The sequence below is a fragment of the Nematolebias whitei genome, chromosome 13 (genome assembly GCF_014905685.2).
Source record: "Nematolebias whitei isolate Nwh7 chromosome 13, NemWhi1, whole genome shotgun sequence".
Lineage (NCBI taxonomy): Eukaryota > Metazoa > Chordata > Actinopteri > Cyprinodontiformes > Rivulidae > Nematolebias > Nematolebias whitei.
The window spans coordinates 47,872,090-47,884,412 of NC_056510.1; the positions used below are offsets into that span (position 1 = coordinate 47,872,090).

A 12,323-nucleotide genomic window follows, 5' to 3' on the forward strand; every position below is an offset into this window, starting at 1 on the left:
TGTTGTCATCTTTCTTTGTTGAAATCAGGTCTCTCTTGTAAATGAGTCCTCGAGACTCAATGGGATTTACCTGTCTAAATAAAGGTTGATTGAAACGCAGCACTGAGGTCTAACAGGACCAATATAGACACAAGTCCATTGTCTGAGGCCATGAGAATATCATTAGTTACTTTTACTAGTGCTGTTTCTGTGCTATGATAAACTCTAAACCCTGACTGAAACTCTTCAGATTATTTCTTTGTAGATGTTCATGCAACTGACCTGCAACTATTTTCTCTAGAATTTTTGAGATGAAAGTTAGATTAGATATAGGTCTATAGTTGGCCAGAATTTCTGAATCAAGATCAGACTTCTTAAGTAAAGGTTTAATTACAGCAGTGCTTCTCAATTATTTTCTGTTGTGCCCCCCCCCCAGAAAGAAGTAAACATTTTGCGCCCCCCCCAACTCTCCGCTACGACTGTAAATAGTATGTCTATAAAAAATTTTATAAGTACACCTCTGCCTAACATTGTGTCCTTATTAACATTAAAGAAAAAAAAAAGAATATAGATCAACTTACAATGAAGAATAACTTTATTAACATTGTTTTTTTAGTCTGTAACAGAAACAACTTACAGTGCATGAATTTGCCGGAAAAAAATCATTTTTTAAACTCTAAACATTTATGACCTTTTGATACTGAAAAATAAAATATAATCAATAAATAATAATAAATTCAAATTGATCAGCAACATTTTAACTCAGGAGTGTTATATAAAACACTTTGACCTACAAAACAGAAATGAATTAAACAATTTATGCTGATTTTTAAAAAATCAAAATCAGGAATTCAGGATCAATGAGCACACTCATCGATACAACAAACAATAAAAATTGTCAACATGAAAAAGAAAAGAGAGGACAGGTAACCCTCTCGCTTTGAGTTTACTCTTTGTCACCTGCTGTGGGTGACAAGCGTCCAGATCATCAAAACACAGCAGCTTAACTGAGGAGGTAAATTATTTTTGTTAGCAAAGAATAGAGTCCAACATTTATTAACATTACTTCTGTAAATTGTGCTTTGACAAACTTATCAATAAAACTATGTAGTGAGTCACGTGGGTACGTGTCACTTGTTGTATGACAAATATATGTGGTATATATTTATGCATACTTTTCACGAGTTCTTCATTTTTCTGACTGTAAATGCCGTGCATTGAATTTAACAGAAATGTGAACGAGAGACGTCATTACCTTTGACCCATCAAATGAATGGAGTCATTTATTTTCAGAATCAAAGTTTAACATCACACATTTACATTAATTTGGCAAAATATGAAAATAATAACAGACAGTTTCACAGAAAATGAACTTCAAATCACTCGGCGGTGATTTGAGGACTTTGCTTCAGATATTTCTAAAAATATCTGTACTGATTTATGAGAGAGAGGTGAGTTTAAGAGGAAATTGAGATTTATCTTACAGAGGAATATGTGAGGGAATTTAATCTGTTTGACCAGAAATTGCACGCTTCGTCAGATCTCAGCTAGTCCACGGTACACTTGGTCGAAGAAGAACTTTACCTTGTTGAAGTTCATCAGCTCAGTAAGAACCCTTCAGACTTTTTCAGCGTCTCCGTTGAGAACTGCTAAAATCCTTGGAGAGTCATGCGTGGGTCGTTCAAACAGAAATTATAATTCCACAACGTCTCTGGATTCTCGGCAACTCTGACTCTTCATTGTCAGCAGCTCTCAGACTCTTTCAGATCTTCTCAGACTCCAAAACTCTCCATAACTCTAGTTCTCTTCTGAACTCCTTGAGAACTTTTTCATTCTCTGAATCTTTTCCATTCTCCGTTCATTCTAACATGAACTGGGAAGTTGCCACATTTTATTTGGGTCGACTTCCGGTTCAATTTAGAGCTTTCTGATTCGTGGATGTACCAGAAAGAGGTGTGGTTTTTTGACGTAAGTTATTATCAAAAGTCAAGGATTGTTTTCAACATACAGAAAAGATTATTGCAGTCGGCCAGACTTCGTGGAGTCTCACACTTGGTAATCTTTTCAAATAGTAAAACATGACATTTCTTCTTCAGTAAACATTTAGTTGACCGAAGCTTCAACTTTCACACACTTACGCCTTGGCTCATTTCAGACAGAAAATCAAGAAATGCATATTCAGGTGATTTCTTCTTTGAATGAGGAATAAAAATCATTACTTACTGTTTATGTAAAATAAAGATGAGTAGTTCTTTTCAACCTATAAGCATTGAGTGAACTAACACAATTTGATTATCAAAACATTTGTAAGACAGTAATGATTATAGAGGATTGTCTTTTCTGCTTGATTAATTCAAGAAAGAAAGTCATCAGATGGCCCAGACTTATTCAGATCAATGAAAATAACAGTCTCTGTCCATCTGGTAGATTTGAGGTCATCTAGTTCACTACAACTAAAACATTTTGTCAATGCGAAAGAGGAAAGAGTGGGCAGGTGTCGCTCTCGCTGGAGTTTACTCTTTGTTGCATGTGCGCTGTGAGTGACGTCCAGAGCGCATGGACATAAAAACAGCAGCAGAGGACGGAGGAGGTGACTGTCGGAGTTTATTCATCATGTCAGCAGCAGAGGAGAGACACGGTTCGTGCATGGCTCCCAAAACAACAAGGCAGCCATATTTGTTCATAACTTTATTATTAGGAACGCACGCAACAAAATGATAATAGTGGGGGGGGGGGAAACTCCTCCCTGCGGCAAAAAAAGCATGTTTTCTAGGGTCACATGCGCCCCCCATAGCATTGCCCCGGGCCCCCCCAGGGGGGCGCGCCCCACTATTTGAGAAGGACTGAATTACAGCAACCTTAAAGCGCTGTGGTACATAACCATCCATTAAAGACAAATTAAGTAGATCCAAAATGTGGACATTAATTAGGGGGAATACCTCTTTAAACAGTCTGGTTGGGATGGGATCTAGCAGACATGTGGATGGTTTGGATGAGGTTATTATTTTTGACAATTCAGAGAGCTCAACAGGACAAAAACTGTCCAAACATAAATCAGGCTCTAGTGAAATTTTTAAAGTTGCCTCATTTGACAGGGGACTAGAGATTGTAGAAGGAAGGATGGTTTGAATTTTCTCTCTAATTGAAATAATTTTATTTATAAAGAATCTCATGAAGTCATCACTACTTATAGTTGTAGGGATACATGGTTCAACAGAAATGGGACTTTTAATTAGTCTAGCAGTAGTACTAAACAGAAACCTAGGGTTATTTTTATTCTCCTCTATTAAAGATGAGTAATATAAAGTTCTAGCTTTACGGAGAGCTTTTTTATATGTTAGCAGACTATCTTTCCAAGTTAAATAAAATTCTTCAACATTAGTAGAGTGCCATTTTCTCTCCTGGTTTCTAGATGCTGCTTTAAAGTACGTAACTCAGAATTGAACCAAGGAGCCAGTTTCCTCTGATTGATTACTTTCTATTTCACTGGAGCAATTTTATCAAGTCAATCAATCAATCAATCAATCAATCACCTTTATTTTACCAGGTAGAGCCCGTTGAGATCGAGATCTCTTTCACAAGGGTGACCTGGTCAAGTGGTCATCAGCACACGTCACAGGGTAATTGACAATAAGCATTTAAATTTATCAAAAGAAAAAAGAAACTACTATCACGATAAATAAATGTTAACAGTTTGAAACCATCCGGATAAGACAGACTTCTGTAGACATTAAATGTAGAACAGACATCAGGTTAAGTAGACAGAGTTAAAAGTGAACAAAGACATGTATATTTGATAAGTAATGTTTTAGAAACATCTGCAATGGTCCATATTTTTGATAACATTATCTGAAAAGTGAAGTTTGCATTGAAGTTGTAAGATGATCAACTAGATGATCTGTCTCTGTTCTCTGATGCATTACTCTGCAAGACAGAGGAAACATTGATGGAAGAGATTGTTTAAATTTGGTTACAGCATTTTCTGATAAGCACCTGCTGAGATGAAATTTACTCTCAGTGACTGTGTAGTCATTTAATGTAAACTCAAAGTTATTAAAAAATGGTCAGACAGAATAGGATTTTGAGGAATTATTACCAAGTCCTTAATCTCTACACCATAGGTCAGAACTAAATCAAGAGTGTGATTATAAGAATGAGTAGATTTGCGGACGTTTTGGGTAAAACCCGATGAGTCTATTGAATTATTAAAGGCTATGCTTTAGCTATCACTTTCAACATCTACATGAATATTGAAATCACCCATTATGATGATTTTATCAGTATTTAATAACAAGTCAGTTAATAATTCTGAGAATTCAGACAAAAACTGAGAGTAAGCGCCTGGTGGACAATATATAACAACTAGTAAAAGTGGCTTTTCTGATTTCCATTTTGGATGAGAAAGACTGAGGGACAGTGATTCAAAAGAATCATAACTAATAACTGGTTTGGCATTAATCAATAATCCTGACTGAAAAATAGAAGCTACTCCTCCACCTCGGCCAGTTCTAGGAACATGAAAATTTAAATAATTAACAGGAGTGGATTCATTTATACCAACAAAATCCTCCTGTTGTAGCCAAGTTTCTGTCAGACACAATAAATCAATATGATGATCAGTTATCAGTTCATTAACTAACAGGGATTTAGAGGAAAGAGATCTGATGTTCAATAATCCACATTTAATGATTTTATGATTTTGCTCTGGTAAAGTAACTGTGTTTATTTTAATCAGATTTTTATGGTTTATATTTTTAGAGCTGATTTTCGGTTTATTTAATTTGAGCCGTGGGCGAGTTGACACTGTTTCAATGGGGGTGTGGGTGGTGTACAGAGGAGAAGCAGCAGAGAGGTGTGGAGGACTACAACTCTGCTTCCTGGACTGGACCCTGGGTTGTCAATAATTTGGGGGATAAACAAAATCAGCCATATTTCTAGAAAGAAGAGTGGCTCCATCCAAAGTGGGATGGATGCTATCTCTCCGCATCAGACCAGGTTTTCCCCAGAAAGAACTCCAGTTATCTATGTAGCCCACGTCGTTGTCAGAACACCACCTGGACACCCAGCGGTTAAACGACGACATACAGCTGAACATGTCATCGCTGGTCAGGTTGGGGAGGGGGCCAGAGAAAACTACGGAGTCCGACATGGTTTTAGCAAAGTCACACACTGAAGCAACGTTAATTTTAGTGACCTCCGATTGGCGTAACCGGGTGTCATTACTGCCGACATGAATAACAATCTTACCGTATTTAGCCTTAGCCTTAGTCAGCAGTTTCAAATAAGATTCTATGTTTTTGTGTCATTTCTTTCAGTAGTTCTTGGTGCAGCGCCCCCACAGGCGAGTGGGGGAACAGGTTGGTTTGAACAGGTTGGCTCGACTGCACAGTGCAGTGTGAATGCAAACGCACCAGCTCAAATGTAAACAAAATGCTATGAATATTGGTCCCCAACCGAGTCGAGTCTACCGGACTATCAGGTGTGAAAACAACCTCGGTGTCCAGTCTCCCATACAACTCATCATACATCTTCTGCTTTGCCTTAGCTACTTCCCTCTTTGCTCTACGTCCTATCTCCTTATATTCCTGTCTCCTCTCTTCAGTCCTCTCACTGTCATATTTCTTCTTGGCTAATCTCTTTCTTTGGACGGCGTCCTGCACTTCACTATTCCACCACCAGGTTTCCTTATCATCCATTCTCTGTCCAGATGACACATCAAGTACCTTCCTACCTGTTGCTCTAAATTACTGTTGCTTTAGTAGCCCAGTCATTTGGAAGCTCTTTCTTACTACTCAGAGCCTTTAACAGCTCCTCTCTGAATTTCTCACAACATTCTTCCTTCTTCAGCTTCCACCATTTGGTCTTCTTCTCTGATTTTACTCTTTTTCTCTTCTTCACAACAACAGTCATTCTACACACAACCATCCGATGCTGTCTGGCCACGCTCTCCCCTGCCACAACCTTACAGTCTCCAATCTCCCTCAGGTTTCCTCTTCTACACAGAATGTAGTCGACCTGCGTACTCCTTCCTCCACTCTTATAGGTCACTCTGTGTTCCTCCCTCTTTTGGAAATAGGTATTGACTATAGCCATTTCCATTCTCTTGGCAAAATCCACCCCCATCTGTCCTTTCTGGTTTCTTTCCTTGACACCATCACTTCCTCATCCCCTCTGTTTCCTTTCCTCTGTTTCCTTCACCAACATGTCCATTCAGGTCTGCTCCGATCACCACTCTCTCTTCCCTCGGAATACTCTATCACTTCATCCAGATCTTTCCAAAATGTATCTTTCTCCTCCTCATCACATCCAACTAGTGGAGCATAACCACTGACGATGTTTAGCATCAGACCTTCTACTTCTACCTCCAGGCACATCACCCTATCTGACACTCTCTTCACCTCTACTACATTCTTTTGCCAACTCCTCTTTTAGGACCCCCCCTAATTAATTTACACGTTTAAAAAAATCACAAAATCTTCTGGGGGGGTCCACTAGGTTTATCACCTTTTTCATTCCTTCTGAGTTTGCAGGTATGTTATGAAATTTCAGTAAGTGCTTATAGAAGCTACACACTGTTGTTTGGGCAGTGTAGCAGGAAGATTCTCACCTTTAATTATTTGGATTACCCATCTTTTTTGTCTAGCAGGAACCACCTCCACCTGCAGGAGGCACAGCTGCAGCAGGCCCTGCTGGACGTCCGAGGCGGCGTGGAGTTTGCAGAGCGACTCCTGAGCTGTGGTTCTGATACTGAGATCCTCAACACTAAAGGAGTCACTCTTAGGAGACTCACTAGTCTGGCGGAGAGCAGTTATAAACCCCACCTGGCAGCGTTGGCCCCTGACGACAGCAGCAGTATATGCTTCCTACCCATAGAGCCTGCAGGAGAGATAGAGGGCTATCCACTGGTGGGTGTGATCAACTCAAGGACCTTGGATGTCAGCCGATGCACCACTGAAGGGGAAGGTAAACGTCTAACAGAAAAGTAGTTTTATATCTCGTTTCATGTTTTGGCTTTGATTAAAAAAATTAAGTAGGATTATTTGTAGCACTGCTACTTTTTATTCATAACAGTAACAGAAGTCAGTGCAGATCACATTGTTGCTGTCATCTCGAGGTGTTTAAAAGGAATTCCTTAACTACTGAAAGAATGTTGAAATGAATCGACAGACCTTCAGGCATTTTACTTTGAGGTTGTTTACACGTAAAACATAGCAGGTTCATACACGTGCCATTAAGCCAAAGGACACTATTCATGCATTCAACCTTTATTTAGACAGGTTAATCCCATTGAGCCTTGGGGACTCATTTACGAGAGACCTGATTTCTTTAAAAAAGAGTGATGACAACAGTGGATAACAACAACAACAACAACAATAGACAATCATAAATAAGGCATACAGATTTTTTTTTACAAATTAAAATAAAATGGCAACTAAAAGGAGAGTCAAAAGGAAAAAAAGTAGTGAAAAAAACAGCTAGATTATAAGGCGGTGTAGAAAACTAAAAACAGGAACATGTCTGCACTGGTTCTTGCAGAAACTTAACAGATGTTTAAAGTCACTTAGAGAGGTCAAGGTCGAGAGCTTCAGATCTTTTTGCAAGATATTCCAGGCAACAGGAGCAGAGTAGGAGAAGGACCTTTTGCCAAGTTCAGTCCTCACTGAGGGACACTGCAGGTAATAATGTCCTGAGAGCGCATGCTGTAGCTGCACTCACACAGAGACATGTAGGAGGAGATGTATGAAGGCAGCAGACCAAGAAGTGATTTAAAGATGAAAATGTACCAGTGAGAGAGTCTGCGTGAAGTTAACGGTGACCAGTTAACCAGTGAATACTGGGTGCAGTGATGGGTACGATAAGCATAGCCAGTTATGAATCTTATTGCACCACGATAGACAGCATCCAACATCTGCAGGGTTCTTGTAGGAGCGTTCATGTAAATAATGTCACCGTAATCAATGGCGGGAAGGAAAGTCACCGATACAAGGCGTTTCCTAGCATTCAGTTAGACAGGATCTGTTTCTGAAAAAGAAACCCTGTTTAATGCCCCTTTTCCCTTTTGTAAATGAGTCCTCGAGGCTCAATGGGATTTACTAAATAAAGGTTGATTGATTTTCCACTATCACGGTGCGGGTCGGATATTTCTGGCTTGGCCCGTGTTTGAGGTCTTTTCCATGGTTCCTGGGACTGGCTCGCCTCCCTAAATTCTGGCTCGGTTTCTCAAGGAGTCCAAGCGAGCCGAGCCGTGACGTCAGAAACACTGTCGGTCACTGATTGGTCGGGAGGAGGAGTCTGTGGAGTCTTTCCAAACTACCCGATCCACCATTTTTTCTCTCCCGCTTGCTATTAGCGATAACTCGAGGAGCGTATCTTTTAGTATTTTGAAGCTATACAAAAACAATAATATCAAAGCCGTGGTCAAATGCAGAAGTGCAGGTGTTGTTGTGCTTGGTGGCCGACGAAAAAAGTCGAAGCGAGCTAGATGGAGCGATTGGAGGGTGGTTTGGACACGGCCACTGCTCTACTTGAATCATTTATAGAAGATGGTGAGTGTTTTCTAACTTTAAACATATTTTAAGTTATTCAACCCATCGGTTCTGAACATATTTTTAACTAACAAAAGAGGCTGACGCCATAATAGGACAACATCGGTGCTACCATGCTAAGCTAATTTGCATAAACGCCAACTGTCCTCCGGTCCCGTTTCTCACTGTATTTTATCCAGAACGTATTTCAACGTGTGACGGTTTGTCTCTAAACTCCACATTAAACCCTCCAAGCCTCCCGGCTTCTGCTCCTGCTCCATCAGAGGAGTCTACACCTGACAGAGCTCCATCACAGCCCAGCTGCACCTCACAGAGCAGCACAACGCTGCAGCTTCTGTGCTCGGTAAGAACAGATGCAACATGTTCCACATCACTTTATTTGTGCCGATAAGGACTTGTTTTTATTTTATTTTTAAAGTAAAAAAAAAAAAGTTGAATAAATACTGAATTGGGATGAAATTATGTACACAGGGTCCCAGTTACAGACAACAAAATGTAAAAGAAAAACAGTAATAAGATCTATTTTTTTTTTTTTTCATTTAGCCTTTATTTATCCAGGTTAGTCTCATTGAGCCACGAGAACTCATTTGCAAGAGAGACCTGTTTTAGGGAGCACATGGTGGGGTTAAGGGCCTTGCTCATGGGCCCAGAGTGGGGTGAATGAGGGTGGGGGCAAGTGTGGGTGTTTCACCTACCCCACCCACAATTTTTGATGTTGTCGGGGCCGGGGCGTGAACCGGCGATCTTCGGATCACAAGCCCACCTCTCTAACCTCTGCGCCACCACTCCCCACATATCTAAGATATGAATTAAGAAAAATATCAACTAAAAAACATCTAATAATAATACACTAAGCACTAATAGCAGTAAACAATCAAAACAATACGTCAAACAGCAACATGAACTTGAGTTTGTGCAGCCTTATGGATATATAACCAGGATAATCATGTTGCTGCTGATCTGTTTCATGTTTCCAAGATGGCGCCAGTGTGTAGGGCTGCCCGTCTCTCGCTCTCTGCTTGTATTGTATTTTTGTTATTTTTACAATGGTTGGTGCAGTGTGCCGAGTCATATTTTCAGTATGATCGTCGGGCACTTTTGGAGCTCCGTACATTTGCTGAAATGCCTGCAGAGTTTTTGTACAGTGGTCAGCACTCTCCTCCACCGGTCCTGTCTGAGATTCCTGCATTTCTTCTGCGTGACCCTGGCCTTTCTCCATGGAGGAAACGTCACAGACGTCATGGGAAGCGTGCAGGGATTTTGGTGAAACTGAGGCAAAGTGTGGATTATTCTATCAGGACTCGCTCTGGATCTTCTCCTCTCTGACCCATGGTGCTCCCGGGGCCCGGCTGCTGGCCAGCTGCCCGCACGCTCAGTCCATGTAAACACCTGGAGTTGTTTACCTGTGTGCCGCACCAGCAGACCTGGAGGAGCTGTTCTTCATAACCTGCGCCCGCTGGCGCGCGCTTCTCCCTCCACGGCTGTGCCTGCGTTGGACTCTATCAGGATGTGTTTAATCAACGCAAGGTCTGTTTCCAACAAGACGTTTATCCTCAATGACTTTTTTAAAGATCAGGAGTTGGATTTTCTGTTCGTCACGGAATCTTGGATTTCTGATGGTGAGTCCAGTGCCTTAGTGGAACTACTACCCCCGAACTGTCTGTGTTTCAATGCCCCGCGGCCATCAGGTCGGCGCGGGTGGGGGATTACTAACAGTTTTTAAAGCAAACTTGGCCTGTAAACAGTTGTCCATCCCGGTGTCCCACGCCAGCTTTGAGCTAAGCGTCTTTGAACTCGGACACTCTCCTACGGTTCTGTGCGCGCTCGTCTACCGTCCCCCTCGATCCAAGGACTTCATAAATGAATTCTCTGACTTTTTGGCTGATATCACACAGAGATACACTCACTTTTTGTTTATTGGTGACTTTAATTTGCATGTGTGTTGTCAGGAGAAGCCCTTAGTGAAGGACTTTCTAGATTTATTGGACTCTTTTAATTTAACTCAGAAGGTAAACGGTCCCACCCAAGAACACGGTCACACGCTGGACCTCGTTTTAACACGCGATGTCTCTGTTTCTAATTTGAAAATCGGTGACAATGTTTTTTCAGATCACATGCCTGTAATGTTTGACCTCAACCCCCCCCCCCCTGTCCTACTGCTAAGACGTGCGTTCCTGCACGTACGTGTTCCATTAACCGTTTCACTGCTGCTCGTTTTAATGAAGGTTTTAACTCTGAGCGCATCGAACGGCTCTCGGTGTCTCTTACCACTGAGGAGCTAACCTCTCAGTTCAACTCTGCCTGTTTAGATGTTCTGGACCGTGTTGCTCCCCTTAAAACCAGAAAAACGAAACTTAGATCAGAGCCTTGGCTGAATGACGTCACTCGAGCCGTTAGGCGGCAGTGTCGCAGAGCTGAACGAAGGTGGAGGAAGGACAGGCTGCAGGTTTCTTTTCAAATGTTAAGGGAGAGTTGGCGTCACTATCAGAAAACCGTTAAAGCTGCCAAATGTAAATTCTTCTCTGATTTAATTGTCTCCAACTCCCACAACCCCCGAGTTCTTTTCTCCACCCTGAACTCAGTTCTACACCTCCGTGAGCCTTCACCTCTGGAAGCCTCAACTGAGCTGTGTGAAAACTTCCTCCATTTCTTTTTAGAAAAAGTGGCAAACACCCGGGCACTCATTTCTCCACCAGCTCATGATCTGTCCATCCCATCTCAGTGTGTGGCTGTGTTTGACCACTTTGAGCCCATCTCTCTGTCTTCTCTAGAGCAGGTAATGTGCAGCATGAAGCCATCTGGTTCCCCCTTTGATGTGGTCCCCCCTCGACTACTAAAGGAAGTTTTTCCTACCCTGGGTCCTTTTATTCTCGCTATTCTGAATAGCAGTTTATCCTCAGGTGTGGTGCCAAAAACTTTTAAACATGCTGCTGTCCAGCCCCTCCTGAAAAAACCTAACCTTGACCCCTCAGTCTTCCAACTTCCGGCCTGTCTCCAGACTCCCATTCACCTCTAAACTACTGGAAAAAATTGTGGAGTCTCAGTTGAAACAGTTTTTGGGGGATCACGCTATCCTAGAGTTATTCCAATCTGACTTCAAATCTCTCCATAGCACTGAAACTGCTCTACTGAAGGTTTTTAATGACATTTTCATATCCACAGATGCAGGTGATTCTGTGCTGCTTGTCCTATTGGACCTGACATCTGCTTTTGACACCATCGACCACAAGATCCTCGTTTCTAGACTGGAGCAGTGGGTGGGCATCACAGGGTCAGCCCTTAAATGGTTTGGGTCCTACCTCTCTGACAGAACCTTCTGTGTCAATATCAAAGATTTTAGTTCGGCATCGACAGCGCTCCAGTGGGGGGTACCGCAGGGGTCCATCCTCGGTCCCCTTCTCTTTTCTTTATACCTGCTGCCACTAGGTGCTATTTTCCGCAAGCACAACATACCCTTTCATTTCTACGCCGATGATTGCCAAATTTACTTCCCCCTGAGGCACAGAGGCACACGCTCTATTCAGCCTCTTCTTGACTGCCTGGCTGACATCCGGGACTGGATGGCTTTAAACTTCTTAAGCTTCAATGAGAAGAAGTCTGAAGTCATGCTGTTCCATCCCAGTGGCTCACGCATGAACCATGACATTGACCTTTTCTCTCTAGCCCCGCTAGAGAAACAAAAGGTCACTAATCTGGGGGTGATAATGGACCCGTTCTTAAAACTCAACAGTCACGTAAACATGATGGTCAAATCCTGTTTTTTTCAGCTGAGACGGCTGTCTAAGCTGAAACCTATAC

General features: G+C 41.8%; 1 protein-coding gene across 1 annotated transcript in view; it reads left to right on the forward strand.

Annotated features, from left to right (window-relative positions):
* The window catches only part of trim45 (tripartite motif containing 45), a 147,259-nt gene that overhangs the window by 47,639 nt on the left and 87,297 nt on the right, over positions 1-12,323 (forward strand). The window contains exon 3 of the mRNA XM_037686737.1: positions 6,623-6,942. Coding sequence (XP_037542665.1) covers positions 6,623-6,942 — 320 coding nt within the window. The remainder of the gene's footprint in view (positions 1-6,622; positions 6,943-12,323) is intronic.